The 16,821-nt window shown below is 44.1% G+C and overlaps 1 protein-coding gene across 1 annotated transcript in view; it reads right to left on the bottom strand.

The window, feature by feature from the left end:
• CCT6A (chaperonin containing TCP1 subunit 6A) overlaps positions 1-16,821 on the bottom strand; it is a 103,819-nt gene that overhangs the window by 26,363 nt on the left and 60,635 nt on the right. Inside the window, exon 10 of the mRNA XM_030222360.1 lies at positions 2,513-2,660. Coding sequence (XP_030078220.1) covers positions 2,513-2,660 — 148 coding nt within the window. The remainder of the gene's footprint in view (positions 1-2,512; positions 2,661-16,821) is intronic.

Consider the following 16,821-nt stretch of genomic DNA (forward strand, 5'->3'; position numbering starts at 1 on the left):
GCAATCAAAATCATGGTTCCCCTGTCTTGCTTGAGTTTCAGCAAAGTCCTCCCTATCAAAGGAATGGGAGGATACGCGTACAGGAGGCCTTCCCCCCAAAACAGAAGGAAAGCATCCGACGCCAGTCTGCCGTGGAACAGCCTGGAACAGAACTGAGGGACCTTGTGATTGGTCTGAGTGGCACCAGCAGGGGAATGGACAGCCCTCTCCTGCACTCCAGACATCGAAGCACCCTCTGACGATATCCTCAGGAGGAACGATCCCGGTCTCACAGCTGCACCAGACGATGACCTCGATACCGAAGGCCTCGATGTCGATACCGATGAACGCGGTACCAAAGTTGATGATGGGCGCGGTACCGAAGGCTCCGATGCCGAGGACCGCGAAACTGAGGATGTCGACGCACCGGATGAAGTCCCGAACAAACTGTTCCAGTGCGCTAATCTCACCGCCTGAGTTCTCCTCTTCAAAAGAAGACAGAGATTGCAGGCCTGAGGACGGTGCCCCCCCAGACACTGAAGGCAAGCGTGCCTATCAGTGAGCGAGATTATCCGGCCGCACTGGGTTCACGGTTTGAAGCCGCTGGAAGGCTTCGATGACATGGGCAGAAAAATCTCGCCGGCAAAATCGAAATCCGCGATGGTGAAAAAGGGGCACCAAAAACTCACCAAAAAACGAACGGGCAGCGAAAAAAGCCGCACTCGACCACGAAAGAAAACTTACGGGCCAACACTAGAAATAGAGGTAAAAGTAGAAAAATAAAAAGACAGCGAATCACGAGGGATCTCTAAGGGGTGCGGAGCGACCGAAAAAACAGCCGTCCCGAGCCATGGAAAAAAGGAGACTAGCGAACACGAGCGATTTCGGGAGGGAAGATGGCCGCGCATGCGCGCATCGCGGGCGAGAACTAGCAAACTCTCCGATCCGAGGGGCTGCCGTGGACGTAACCCATTTGTGAGAACAAGCAGCCTGCTTGTCCTCGGAGAATAAACAATTACAGCAGTAAAAATATTCAAAAACAATACATAGCATGGCATACTATTTACAATGTCAACACAATATGTAATAGAACATTATAATTGATAGCGAAGGGTAAAGCAAAGATGTAACATATAGATAGGTAAGAAAGTAAGTAAGTAAGAAGAGTTAGAAAATAAGGTGGCTGATTTAAATAAAGTTGCACATGAGGTCAGAGAAATGGTTAAATATTATCTCAGCTAGGGTAGGAGTGGATATTAATATGCACTTCCTCTAACAGAGGATCAGATGTAATCCTCCAAATCAGTGGTTTTCAACAATGAATATGCATGAGATATATTAGTATGCACTTCCTCCAACCAACAGAGCAGACCAAAGATAAAATAAACACAGCTTTATTAAAATCAGATGTCTAACGTGGCCACATTTTGCCTCCCATTGGCTGTGTAAGAGGCTTCACTTTCTATTACAAAAATACACATAAATACAAAAGTAAATAAAAAATAAAACTTCTCAATCATAAAAAGTATATATTAAGTTATAAGTTATCAATAAGTTAGTAAAATCTTATATTAATACAATAGTTGGTTAAAAAGGAAAACAAATGCAGACAGATAAATCTACTTACAAATACAAATCATAGTAAAATTAGTGTATTAATCACAATTAGTTAATTATCTTCCAAAACATGTATAAACAAAAAATGATTATACAAAACCTTAAAACTTAAAAAGGGACCTGTCAGGGTGTAATTATTGTGTATTTACTTTTTAAAAAAAGTTTGAAGTCCACTCTATCCAAGTGCTTTTCTAGGTGGGTAACAGTTAATACATACATAATTAAACCAAAAATACATAAAGAAATAGAAATACATTGTGATCAAACTTGTTTCATGCAGATCCACCATTGCTTTCAGTTAATCCAAGGACAAATGTCACAATGGTCTAAAATAACTCAACTGCCACTAAAAGCTTCAGGAAAGCTTTTAGCTTTTCAAATGAAGAAAAAGTTTGCATTCATTGCAATTCTTGTGGAATTCCATCGGCTTGCACATGCCACATAAAACATGAAAACACATGGATCCACCTCTGGTAAAATTGCTTTAAACATCCAACTGAGGTATTAGCACATGGGCCCCCTAAACCTTCACTGCATTGTCCAGGAACTTCCCAGTCCACTGCTTCCAGGCTCCTCTGTGGTTGACAAAAGGCCTGTCCCCTGACTAGGAACCTATTCTGCTGACAGCCACCTGGGAGTATTCCTAGCTTCCTGAAAATGGCCTCTATTTCCTAAGTGAGATCTCCTGGGGCAATCTTCCAGGAGTCTGGGCACATTTGACTTCCCAGATTGCTGTCCCAGTCATACGAATATTGCAGATTGTGGAAAAGCATTGTTCTACAACCCAGAAAATACAAGTTCACATTGTCAGACCCACTCCAACAAGTGCTGTATTCATTATAGCACTTAAAGAATGGGGAAAAAAATTAGCACATCAACACCAACTTCTAAAAATTTGGAAGAACCTTTTATTTACCATCATCGATTGCGTTTTTGACAGCACGCAGTCCATCTCTTACTGCATCCTTGATCTGGGTGAGTGTGTGGGTGTTTGGCCCCTTGATCAACAATGTTACAGAGCGTGGGTTGTCACACTTCTCAATAAAGGTATACTTCTCTTCACCCTGTGTGGGAAGAGGATGCATGTTTATTTGCTTAGTAAAACAAATACTCTGCCATATGCCAAATAATAGTTCAAAAATAATCAGTTTTCTGAGGAAGATTTTTCAAGATTCTAAGGCAAGAGGTACCAAATTTTGCAGTTTTTCCAAAATTCTGGAGTAATTATGCAGCACATATGTATATACTTGCATATTAAATTACGTGCATTTTTATTTTACTCTGTAAAAATAAAGCTATTTCCTGATACTGGTTTGCATGTCCAGTTAATTTGGTCCTATTTATGGGCAACAGGATTCTTAGCAATTGGTGTATGGAGGGTAAACAGAGAAGAATAGGGGAGAAAAACAGGAGACAAGATTTTAGGTAAGGCAAACAGAGGCGGCCATGGTAATATGTGAAACAAAGCAGCAAATGCCTGATTCATCTATCAAGATAGTGCTATTATAAAGCTGACAGCATGCTTTGGAAAGGAATTACATGGCAATACTTTTAAAGCAAATAGGAGAAAAGATTTTTTTCACTCAATATTTAAGCTTTGGAACTCTTTACCAGAGGACGTGGTAACAAAGGTCAGTATATATGGGTTTAAAGAGGTTTGTACAAATTCCTAGAGGAAAAATCCATAGCCTGCTATTGAGATAGAAATGAAAGTCACTGCTGAGCCTGGAATTGGTAGCATAGAATCTTGCTACTACCTGTGATTCTGCCAAATACTTGTGACCTGGATTGCCCATTGTTGGAAGCAGGATACTGGGCTAGATAGGACCACTGGTCTACCCTGGTATGGCTATTCTTATGTTTTTATGATTGCTGGCTTCTACCAGTGATTTGCACAGGCACCTTAAAGAGACTGATTTTCTAAAGTTTCTTTGCCCAGGAATACAGAGAAGGAAAAGAGCCTTAGTACAACAGTTTCTAAAAGAGCTATTGCTGATCTGGGAAGGGATTCCTCCCCCCCCCCCCCCCTTCCCAAAAAATAAAATCCACCCCCACTGCAGACAACATTGGATGGTTGGGAAAGAGATCTCAGCTGGTTAGGTTTTGGGGCTGGCTTCAAAATTTAATGAAAAATTGTCGAGACCTGTTCTAGTGGATCCAATCTGAGGCGCTTTGCTGACCTTGCTTCCTCTGGAGCTTTAGAATTTGAAAGCAGATCAAGTGCTAGAGACCCTTGTGCTCTTTTTAATAAGATTAGTGTAGCAATAGAACAAAACCTAGAGAAACAACTTCCTTCTTTAAGGGCCTCACCAGGACTCAAATTCAAACATGCCACCCTGCACCAGCCTAAATGCACTTTGAGAAACTACTGCAGTCTGAGCAACCAAGCCTGAAATTACTTCAGAAGAGGAAAGATAAAATGGCAGTCTTTCCTGCATTCTGAAGCAGAACAGTGGGCTAAGATGGCCGACTGTGGCAGTTCTTCATGCTGAAGTAACCAGAGAAGCCCTTTGAGAAATACCAGAAGGGCTGCCCCTGCACTCTATGCTGCCAAAGCAGAGCAGAATGATGAGCACTGCCCCAAAGCTCTGTAGGAGCTGCTACATCAGTAAAGCAAAGATACTTACCTGTAGCAGTTTTCTTTTCTCTGCGTTGAGGTGCGGTAGTTTTTTTCTGCGCACCTCTTAGGCCCAGGAAAGTCTTCAAGTTTTCGCTTTTTTCTCCTAATTTTTTATTATTGTCGTTAAAAAAAAAAAGTTCCCATAGTGTACTTTTAGCTTTGTCCCCTTTCAAGTTTCCTTTATATTTTTAGCTTTGTCCCCTTTCAAGTTTCCTTTATTTTTCGTTGCGGCCGGGTTAGTCCCTTATTTTTGTGCCCTTTTTTCTTTTATCAGGCACAATCACGTCTTTTGATTTCGCTGAAGCCGTTTTTCCTTCCATGTCATCGAAGACACCCAGCGGCTTCAAACGTTGTATTCGGTGCAACCGGATCATCTCAGGTACCGATACCCACGCCTGGTGTATCCAGTGCCTTGGGCCCGACCGTAGCCCAGCCGCTTGCAGTCTGTGTCTTCGTATGAAGAAACGGACCCAAGCGTCTCGAGAAGCCCAACGAGAAAAGCTTTTTGGGGCTCGGTCCGGTCCTTTGACGTCGACATCAGTACTGAGGTCGGAGTCAACATCGGGAGCGGAGGTAATGGCTGCTGAAAGACCAATTTGCGCTGGGAACAGTGAGGCCTTAAGTGAGCCTCCACCTGCCTCGAGGCCTCCTGTTATGTAGACCTCCCGTGGCCCACCTTCGTCGGACCCGGCCCTGAGGAGGCGTGAGGATTACACGTTATCCTCATCGGTACTGAGTCTCGATGACAGGCGTCGAGCGAAGGCAAAGCACCGTCATCGTTCTCCTTCGACACACGGTGCCGGGAGCTCCGGGGCATTGAGGGAATCGGCACCCGAGAAGCGTCGGCGCTGAGAGGATCGCTCCCCCTCTATTCAGGAGGTGCTGATGCGTCGGTCTTCTGGCAGCCTGGTACCTGCTCCCGAGCAGATTCTGCCACCGGCTCCTTTTCCGACCCCGAACCCTTGTCTGATGGCGGCATTCGACGAGGGTATCAGGGGCCTGCTTCCAGAGCTTCTGGAAGGATTGCTGCGCCTGTCTGCTTCGCTGTCGTGGGTGCTTGCGCCTCCCGTACCGTCTGCTGCAACGGCATCTGGCCCTTCGCCTGTGGTGAGGTCCCCGACCTCAGTGCCGCCTGCGTCGGTGGAGGAAGCTTCACTGCAGTCCAGGCAGGCGTCGACTTCTCGGCACCGCCAATCGAGGACGTCGCTCTTCGGCGTCGAGACAGTCTCAGTTTCGGACTGCTCTGAGGAATGTCTTGTCCGATACTGAAGATGAGTGTTCGTGGGAGGAAGAGGAAGATGAAGATCCCAGGTACTTTTCTTCTGATGAGTCCTATGGTATTGCCTCTGAACCTTCCCCTCCACCAGAAGGAGACTTTTTCCACCGGAGAGTCTATCCTTTACCTCTTTTGTCCGGGAAATGGCTGCAGCTATTCCCTTCCCTATGGAGGTTGAGGATGAACCCAGGGCGGAGATGCTCGAGGTCCTGGATTATCCTTCTCCGCCTAGAGAGGCTGCAACGGCTCCTTATGCGAAACTGGTCGTTCCCTCTGTCTAATCCCGTGATCCCAAAAAAAGCTGAATCCCAATATCTGATCCATGGTGAGCCTGGATTGATGAGATCTCAGCTACTTCACAATTCCATGGTGGTGGACTCCGCCCTCAAAAGTGTTGGAATGTAATTGTATTTTACATGCATTGCCTGTCACCTATTATTTCTCTGTGATTACTCTGTGACCTCTGATGTGAATTACTTAGAGAGGTCACATAGCTATGCAACTTCCTGTGGGGGTTAGATGCAGCACATGCAGCACATGGAGCACATGGAGCTCATGATCTCTCCTAACCTGAGAGGATCTATGGTGGTGTGAGCATCCATTACCATCTAAGCACATGGAAGGAGCTGATAAGACAAATGTATAGTAATATGTATATATAAGCCTGTCTGATTATAATCTAACTACAAACTGTGAGTAAACAGATGTTTTGTTACTTCAACTTTAAAGTGACTCAGCAGTGAATTATTCAGGGGTGAATGAGAGAGAGATGAAGAAAGAAATTAACATTTCTAAAGCTGAAGCTGTGTGTACTAAAATCTGCTAATTATTTACTACAAATAATCCAACAAAAGGGTTAAGGGCCCAGGGCCAGGAATTGAAAAAGAAGAGAAATATTACCAGGCAGAAAAAAAGGCCACATTTTTCTCTTAAGTTTTAAAGGAAAGATTCAGTCTGTCTCTCTCTCCCCCCACACAGCAGACAGAAGGCTAAGAAAATGGCTGAGGGAAGAAATTCACCATTTTTCTATTCTCTCAAGGTGCCTAAATTAACTGAGTTTAATTATCGGCAGTGGGAATTAAGATTCATATGTTTCCTTCGAGCAAAAAGATTAGATATATGCTTAGACCAAGACAGAACAGCTGAAAATATGGCTGAATGGGACAATGCAAACTATTATGTGAAGTGCATGCTTTTGGAAGCTCTCTCAGAGAAACAAGCCATATTAGTGGAGGGAAAAGATACACCAAAGGACATTTTATATAAACTGAGAACTATGTATGCAACTACATATGCAAAGCAGCAACCAATTTGGTTGGCAGAATTGAATGAAACCAAATTAAGGGATAAAAGTAAATGTAATGATCACATTATGCATCTTATGTCTTCATTTCAAAAGCTAGAACTTTCTGGAATTCCCATGTGTGATGCATTGAAAAGAGCATTTCTTTTTACCTCACTATCAAAGAAGTTTGATGTTTTTAGGTCTGTAAATGAGGCCATTGAAGGGCAATCTTTTGAACAGGCAACATCAAAACTAAGGCAGGAATGCATAATAAATGATTCTGAGGAGATGTGTTCTCAAAGCAAGTCAGAGAGAAATGAAACAAATTTCTTGGCAAAGAACAGAGGAAGGCGGAGCTATGGGAAAACTCCACCCAAGGGCAAGCTGATTTGCTACTCATGTGGAAAGGAGGGACATGTATCTAAATGGTGTAAGGAAACACAAAACACTCCCTCTAGCTCACCTAAGCCAATGGAACTAAAGAATTTTCAAACCAGGAAATGTATGAAGGACAAAGATAAACACAAGGGCTTTCTAATGGCAGAAAAATCTTGACTATGGTAAATAATAATTCAAATGAAAGTACTTGGATTTTGGATTCGGGGAGCACATGCCATTTAACCAATTGTAAGGATTTCTTTCAGGAAATGTGTCCAGAAGAAGGTATTCTTAAAACTGCAAACGCAGGGACTGCTAAGATCCAAGCAAAAGGTATTGGATTCTTAAAATGCAAAGTGTCTAATGAAGTTAAAGAAATTCCTGTAAGTGATGTCTTGTATATTCCCCAAGCAGTTTGCAATATGCTTAGTGTATCTACATTAGATAAGAAGGGATTTGTGATTCATTTTGAAAACAGTAAGTGCACAATCTCTAAAAATGATGAAGTGTATGCTGAAGCTTTTATGCATAATGATGTTTATAAGCTGAACATTTCAGGTGAAGCCTCACATATGGCGCAAGTAAGGAAGAATGATGGTAAATGTAGTCTGGAAATCTGGCACCGCCGCCTGGGACATCGTGATTCTAAGGTGATCCAGGATCTTTACAGTAAGCAACTGGCCACCGGCATTCAGATAAGTGCAGATGCTGGTAAAATTGAGAAATGCATAGACTGTGTTACTCAAAAGGTGTGAGACCCTCATTTCCTGCATACACAGGAAATAGGAGTAATAAAGTACTGGACTTAATACACAGTGACTTATGTGGACCGTTTAATATCCCATCATTGGGAAATAACAGATTTGTGCTAATATTCTTGGATGATTTCTCTAGATATTGTGTGGCCTATTTGCTGAAAGAGAAAAGTCAAGTCACAGACATGCTGAAGAAATACGTAGCCATGGTGAGCAATAAATTTGAAAGAAAACCAAAGGTTCTTCAGACCGACAATGGTGGTGAGTTCACTTCACAAAGCATGCGCACATTTCTAGAACAAAAAGGCATTCAGCATATCACAACAGTAGCTTATACACCAGAACAAAATTCTGTTGCAGAGAGAAAATTTAGGTCACTTGTGGAAATGACCAGATGTATGCTGTCAGATAGCAATCTCCCTAAAAGACTATGGGGGGAAGCCATTCTCACAGCAGTGTACCTACAAAACAGAATGCCAACTAAAGGCGCTGAGCGCACACCACATGAGACATGGCATGGTAGGAAGCCAAACCTGTCACACATAAGAACATTTGGAAGTACAGCATATGCTCATGTACCAAAGCAAAGAAGGCATAAGCTGGATTCCACAACAGAAAGGGGCATTTTAGTTGGCTATGCTCCAGGACACAAAGGATATAGAATTTTGAATCTGAAAACTGGCATTGTTGGCATAAGACATGTTACATATTTTGATGAAAACAAAAGGGTTGATAAAGGCTGGATTATCCCAGATGAGCCTTATCATCCAGAATATGAAACTAGAACCATAATAGACATGCCAGTGTATATAAATGCCATACCAAGGCAGATGTCTGAAAGCAACTCATCTGTATCTAACGAGGAACAGGCAGAGGAAGCAGACACAGAAAGGATCATTGAAGAAGACAGTACAGTTGGAGAAGGGGAATCAATTGGAGAAGGACTCTCAGATTTAGAGGATGCAGAAAGGTCAGACCAACCTGTTGTCAGACGCTCATCCAGGGAAAACAAAGGTGTTCCACCCCCAAGACTGTCTTACTTAACAAAGTCAGCAGAAGCTCAAGAGCCCTTAACATGGGATGAGATTGAGAAAATGCCAGCAGAAGAAGCTGCTGAATGGCATAAAGCTGCACAAGAAGAAATTGATGCATTGGATAAAAATAATACTTGGATTCTTACAAAATTACCTCCTGGCAAGAAAGCTATAGGATGCAAATGGGTATTCAAGTTAAAAAGGAATGCACAAGGAAAAGTGGAAAGGTATAAAGCCAGATTAGTGGCAAAGGGATATCTTCAAAAATATGGAGAAGATTTTGATGAAGTGTTTGCACCTGTAGTGAAACACACGACAATCAGAACACTTCTGAGCATTGCAGTCTCAAAAGGCATGCAAGTCAACCACATTGATGTGAAAACAGCGTTTCTTCACGGAGATATAACTGAAGACTTGTACATGGAACAACCAACAGGTTTCATAAATACAAAACAAAGACAGCTAGTGTGTAAATTAAACAAAGGTCTTTATGGATTAAAGCAAAGTGCAAAATGTTGGAATGATAAATTGCATGAAATATTGACAAATTTAGGATTTAAGCAAGGTGAAGCAGATAAATGTTTGTACACTAGGTGCACAAATGGACAATATGCATACATTTTAGCTTTTGTTGATGATCTGCTCATTGCAAGCGAAAGTGAGCAAGAGTACAAGGACATTGTAAAGTGTTTAAACCAGAATGTTGAGATAAAAGAACTTGGTAATGTGTCATACTATCTTGGTATAGAAATTGAGAAACAAAATGATGGTTCTTATCTTCTAAGCCAGAAGCAGAAAATAAATGAGCTTATTGAAAGTTTAGGTATGCAAGATGCCCAAGTTGTAAGCACTCCCATGATCACTGATTTTCTGAAGGATGAAACAGTAAGAGAACCTTTACCAGATAACATCCAATATAGATCAGCCATAGGTAAGCTTTTATATCTAGCTACCACATACAGGGCTGATATAGCAAATGCAGTAGGAATTTTGAGCAGAAGGGTCAGCTCACCTACCAAATCAGATTGGACTGCAGTTAAAAGGATGGTAAGGTATTTAAAGGGTACCATTGATTGTAAATTAAAGATTTCAGCCAATAGTAATCCAAAACTCATATGTTACTGTGATTCAGATTGGGCAGGGGATCATTCTGATTATAAATCCACAAGTGGATATGTGTTTATGTATGGAAATGTACAAATTTCATGGGCCAGTCATAAACAAAGTATTGTGAGTTTGTCTTCTACAGAAGCTGAATATGTGGCCGTATCGGAAGCGTGCAGAGAACTGATGTGGATTGAAAAACTTTTGCTGGATTTCGGAATAGCTGAAAAGAGACCAATCCAGATAATGGAAGATAATCAGAGCTGCATCCGACTGTCACAGAATGACAAGGTTCAGTCACGCACCAAGCACATCGCAACGAAATACCACAACGTGCGAGAGTTGGCAAAAGAAGGGGTCATCAGTCTACACTATTGTCACACAAGTGATATGACAGCTGACATCATGACCAAACCGTTACCCAGAGAACATTTTGTGAATCTGCGTATAAAGCTTGGACTTTGTATGAATAAATAATTGCATGACAGTTATGCATGAGAAGGGGTTTGTTGGAATGTAATTGTATTTTACATGCATTGCCTGTCACCTATTATTTCTCTGTGATTACTCTGTGACCTCTGATGTGAATTACTTAGAGAGGTCACATAGCTATGCAACTTCCTGTGGGGGTTAGATGCAGCACATGCAGCACATGGAGCACATGGAGCTCATGATCTCTCCTAACCTGAGAGGATCTATGGTGGTGTGAGCATCCATTACCATCTAAGCACATGGAAGGAGCTGATAAGACAAATGTATAGTAATATGTATATATAAGCCTGTCTGATTATAATCTAACTACAAACTGTGAGTAAACAGATGTTTTGTTACTTCAACTTTAAAGTGACTCAGCAGTGAATTATTCAGGGGTGAATGAGAGAGAGATGAAGAAAGAAATTAACATTTCTAAAGCTGAAGCTGTGTGTACTAAAATCTGCTAATTATTTACTACAAATAATCCAACAAAAAGAGCCAAGAGCACTAGGGACTATGCCTCGGTGCTCCCAGGCAGAGAATCTAGAACCTTGGACTGTTTTGGAAGGAAGACATATCAGGTCGATATGCTCGCTGCCAAGATTTGACATACCAGTTCTTCACGAGCGTCCACTTGCGGAACTCGGTGAGGCAACTGTCCAGCTTGGTTGATGTACTCCCTCCGGAGCAGGCCAAACTGCCCACAGGGAGCTCAGTCCTACAGCTCCCAGCACAAGCAGGTACTTGCAGAGGAACTCTCCGCTCTTCTACAGACCCAAGCGGTTGAACCAGTTCCACCAGGGGAAGAAGGGCTGGGATTCTATTCCAGGTACTTCCTTATGCAGAAGAAAACAGGGGGGATGCGTCCCATCCTAGACCTAAGGGACCTAACAAATTTCTTATCCGAGAAAAGTTCAGGATGGGTTCCCTAGGCACCCTTCTTCCCATGATTCAGGAAAACGATTGGCTATGCTCTCTAGACTTAAAGGATGCTTACACGCACATCTCGATACTTCCAGCTCAAACGGATTTCGGCTGGGAACACACCACTTTTAGTACCATGTACTGCCTTTTGGTCTGGCGTCTGCGCCCAAAGTGTTTACAAAATGCCTAGCTGTAGTCGCAGCATTGCTATGCAGACTGGGGGTATATGTGTTTCCTTATCTCGATTGGCTGGTGAAGAGCACCTCGAAGGAAGGTGCTCTGGAGTCCATGCGAATGACTATTCAAGTGCTGGAGCTACTGGGGTTCGTCATAAATTCCCAAGTCCCATCTCACCCCAGTCCAAAAATTGGAATTCACTGGAGCTCTGCTGAACAGACAGCTCGAGCTTATCTCCCCGAGGCAAGGGCGCACAACATTCTGTCCCTGGTGTCCATGGTTCGAGCGTCTCAGCAGGTCACGGCTCAGCAGATGTTGAGACTTCTGGGGCACACGGCCTCCAAAGTTCATGTAACGCCCATGGAACGTCTACATATGAGATCAGTTCAATGGACCTTAGCTTCCCAGTGGTTTCAAGCTGCGGGAGGTCTAAAGGATGTAATCCAACAGTCCACCCACTTTCGGAATTCTCTTCAGTGGTGGATGATTCGATTCAATTTGACTTTGGGGCGACCATTCCAAGTTCCTCAGCCACGAAAAGTGCTGACGGATGCATCTCTCCTGGGGTGGGGAGTTCATGTAGATGGGCTCCACACTCAGGGAGCCTGGTCGTTTCAGGAAAAAGGTCTGCAGATCAATCTCCTGGAATTAAGAGCGATCTGGAACGCTCTAAAGGATTTCACAGATCGGCTGTCCAACCGAATAATCTTAATTCAGACAATCAGGTTGCCATGTTTTACACCAACAAGCAGGGGGGCACCGGATCTTGCCCTCTGTGTCAGGAAGCCATTCAGATGTGTCTTTGGGCTCGCCATCACAGCATGTTTCTCCAAGCCACTTATTTAGCAGGCGTAAGTCTGGCCGACAGGTTGAGCAGGATAATGCAACCTCATGAGTGGTCACTGAACATGGGTGTAGTCCGCAAGATCTTCTGAGCGTGGGGCACCCCCTCGGTGGATCTTTTTGCCACTCAGATCAATCACAAGGTCCCTCAGTTCTGCTCCAGGCCCACGACAGACTAGCGTCAGATGCCTTTCTCCTACATTGGGGGAGAGGCCTTCTGTATGAGTATCCTCCCATACCTCCAGTGGGGAAGACTTTGCTGAAACTCAAGCAAGACTGCGGAACCACGATCCTGATTGCACCCTTCTGGCCGCATCAGATTTGGTTCCCTCTTCTTCTGGAGTTGTCCTCCGAAGAGCCGTGGAGATTGGACTGTTTTCCAACCCTCATCACTCAGAATGAGGGGTCGATTCTACATCCCAACCTCCAGTCTCCGTCTCTCATGGCCTGGATGTTGAGAGCTTAGAATTTGCCTCCTTGGGTCTTTCAGAGGGTGTCTTCCGAGTCTTGCTTGCTTCCAGAAAAAAGATTCCACGAAGGTTTTACTCTTTCAAATGGAGGTTTGCCGTCTGGTGTGACAGCAAGGCCCTAGATCCTCTTTCTTGTCCTACACAGACCCTGCTTGAATACCTTCTACACTTGTCAGTCTGGTCTCAAGCCCAACTCCATAAGAGTTCACCTTAGTGCGATTAGTGCTTTTCATCGCCGTGTAGAGGTAAGCCTATCACTGGACAGCCTTTAGTAGTTCGCTTCATGAGAGGTTTGCTTTTATCAAAGCCCCCTTTCAAACCTCCACCATTGTCATGGGATCTCAATGTCGTTCTCACTCAGCTGATGAAAGCTCCTTTTGAGCCACTGAATACCTGCCATCTGAAGTACTTGACCTGGAAGGTCATTTTCTTGGTGGCTGTTACTTCAGCTCGTAGGATCAGTGAGCTTCAGGCCTTGGTAGTACATGCACCTTATATCAAATTTCATCACAACAGAGTAGTCCTCCGCACACACCCTAAGTTCCTGCCAAAGGTGGTGTCAGAGTTCCATCTGAACCAGTCAATTGTCTTCCCAACATTCTTTCCCCGCCATCATACCCGTCCTGGTTTGCATACCTTGGACTGCAAGACAGCATTGGCCTTTTACGTGGAGTGGACAAAGTCCTTCAGACAGTCCGCCCAGTTTGTTTCTTTCGATCCCAACAGGAGGGGAGTCTCCATCGGAAAACACACAATCTCAAATTGGCTAGTGGATTGCAATTCCTTCACTTATGCCCAAGCTGTGCTGACTCTAGAGGGCCATGTCACAGCTCATAATGTTAGAGCCATGGCTGCGCCAGTGGCTCACTTAAAGTTAGCCTCCATTGAAAAGATTTGGAAGGCTGCAATGTGGTCATCAGTCCACACATTCACATCTCCCTACTGCCTTCAGAAGGATACCCGATGCGACAGTCGGTTTGGGCAGTCAGTGCTGCAGAATCTGTTTGGGGTTTAGAATCCAACTCCACCTCCCTAGACCCATTTTTGTTCTGTTCCAGGCTGCACTCTCAGTTAGTTGTTTATGGTTTCAGGTCAATCTAAGTTACAGTGGTGGAAATAAGTATTTGATCCCTTGCTGATTTTGTAAGTTTGCCCACTGACAAAGACATGAGCAGCCCATAATTGAAGGGTAGGTTATTGGTAACAGTGAGAGATAGCACATCACAAATTAAATCCGGAAAATCACATTGTGGAAAGTATATGAATTTATTTGCATTCTGCAGAGGGAAATAAGTATTTGATCCCCCACCAACCAGTAAGAGATCTGGCCCCTACAGACCAGGTAGATGCTCCAAATCAACTCGTTACCTGCATGACAGACAGCTGTCGGCAATGGTCACCTGTATGAAAGACACCTGTCCACAGACTCAGTGAATCAGTCAGACTCTAACCTCTACAAAATGGCCAAGAGCAAGGAGCTGTCTAAGGATGTCAGGGACAAGATCATACACCTGCACAAGGCTGGAATGGGCTACAAAACCATCAGTAAGACGCTGGGCGAGAAGGAGACAACTGTTGGTGCCATAGTAAGAAAATGGAAGAAGTACAAAATGACTGTCAATCGACAAAGATCTGGGGCTCCACGCAAAATCTCACCTCGTGGGGTATCCTTGATCATGAGGAAGGTTAGAAATCAGCCTACAACTACAAGGGGGGAACTTGTCAATGATCTCAAGGCAGCTGGGACCACTGTCACCACGAAAACCATTGGTAACACATTACGACATAACGGATTGCAATCCTGCAGTGCCCGCAAGGTCCCCCTGCTCCGGAAGGCACATGTGACAGCCCGTCTGAAGTTTGCCAGTGAACACCTGGATGATGCCGAGAGTGATTGGGAGAAGGTGCTGTGGTCAGATGAGACAAAAATTGAGCTCTTTGGCATGAACTCAACTCGCCGTGTTTGGAGGAAGAGAAATGCTGCCTATGACCCAAAGAACACCGTCCCCACTGTCAAGCATGGAGGTGGAAATGTTATGTTTTGGGGGTGTTTCTCTGCTAAGGGCACAGGACTACTTCACCGCATCAATGGGAGAATGGATGGGGCCATGTACCGTACAATTCTGAGTGACAACCTCCTTCCCTCCGCCAGGGCCTTAAAAATGGGTCGTGGCTGGGTCTTCCAGCACGACAATGACCCAAAACATACAGCCAAGGCAACAAAGGAGTGGCTCAGGAAGAAGCACATTAGGGTCATGGAGTGGCCTAGCCAGTCACCAGACCTTAATCCCATTGAAAACTTATGGAGGGAGCTGAAGCTGCGAGTTGCCAAGCGACAGCCCAGAACTCTTAATGATTTAGAGATGATCTGCAAAGAGGAGTGGACCAAAATTCCTCCTGACATGTGTGCAAACCTCATCATCAACTACAGAAGACGTCTGACCGCTGTGCTTGCCAACAAGGGTTTTGCCACCAAGTATTAGGTCTTGTTTGCCAGAGGGATTAAATACTTATTTCCCTCTGCAGAATGCAAATAAATTCATATACTTTCCACAATGTGATTTTCCGGATTTAATTTGTGATGTGCTCTCTCTCACTGTTACCAATAACCTACCCTTCAATTATGGGCTGCTCATGTCTTTGTCAGTGGGCAAACTTACAAAATCAGCAAGGGATCAAATACTTATTTCCACCACTGTATGTCCTTGCCATTGCGAGGCTCAATTGACCAAGGTGCTTTGTTTTGAGTAAGCCTGGTTGCTAGGGATACCCCACATGTGAGAACAAGCAGCCTGCTTGTCCTCGGAGAAAGCGAAGATACTTACCTGTAGCAGGTATTCTCAGAGGACAGCAGGTTGATTGTTCTCACAAACCCGCCCACTTCCCCCTTTGTGCATGACATCGAGGGCTTTTTTGAACATACAATTAAAGCTTTTTATATATGGAGGACCCACAACCAGAGTACTGGTGAATGGTAATGGTTTCAGCGACATTTCCGGTGCTTAGTGCAACTCGTCAGGGATGCCCACTGTCTCCTTTAACTATTTGCCGTAACAATGGACCCCGTTGATTTGGGCGTAAGTGGGAAACCTGTAAATTAATGGTGTTACAATGAATGTACACGAATTTAAGATCTCGGCATTTGACAATGATCTCTTGGTGCACTTAATTTCTCCAGCCCAGTCCCTGCCAGTGCTGCTGGAAGGTTTGGCAGAATATGGGTCATTTTCAGGCTCTAAGCTTAATATGATCAAATCAGAAGGGTTGCCTACAAATCCAGACCTCAGGAGATGGTGGGTCAGGGAGTTTCCACTGAAATGGGCAAATGGATTTACATCTGGGAATATTACTTACAGCTGACTCTCGATGCTTATACAGACGTAATATGGATTTGTTGATCCAACACAGTTGCCAACAATTAACCCTCTGGAATAGTTTGCCGATTTTGCTAAGTGGCAGGATTAGTCATATGATTTTATTCCCTAGGTGGTTATATGTATTTTGACACCTTCCACTACGTATATTACAAAGATAAAAAGCTTAGGAAGATGCTGACCCAATTTTTTTTTTTTGGGGGGGGGGGGGGGGGGGGGGGTGTGGAAACCAAAGATTCAGTTGGAGCAACTATATGGCAGCTGGAGGATAAGGGGGGGGGGGGGGGCTGGACCTACCAAACCTATGCTTATACAATTGAGCGTGCCTGCCTAGGTACCTAGCAGACTAGGTGTTAGGCTCAGAAGACTATATGCCATGGGGGATAGAACAGGACCTATTCTGGCCACTTCACACTCACTAATCTTCTTCATATAGCTACACCCTATGAGACTTACCTGGCAATACTTGGTAACTTTACTGCACCAGAATCCTTCTTGTACAGATATGACA

The sequence above is a fragment of the Microcaecilia unicolor genome, chromosome 13 (assembly GCF_901765095.1).
Source record: "Microcaecilia unicolor chromosome 13, aMicUni1.1, whole genome shotgun sequence".
Taxonomy (NCBI): Eukaryota; Metazoa; Chordata; class Amphibia; order Gymnophiona; family Siphonopidae; genus Microcaecilia; species Microcaecilia unicolor.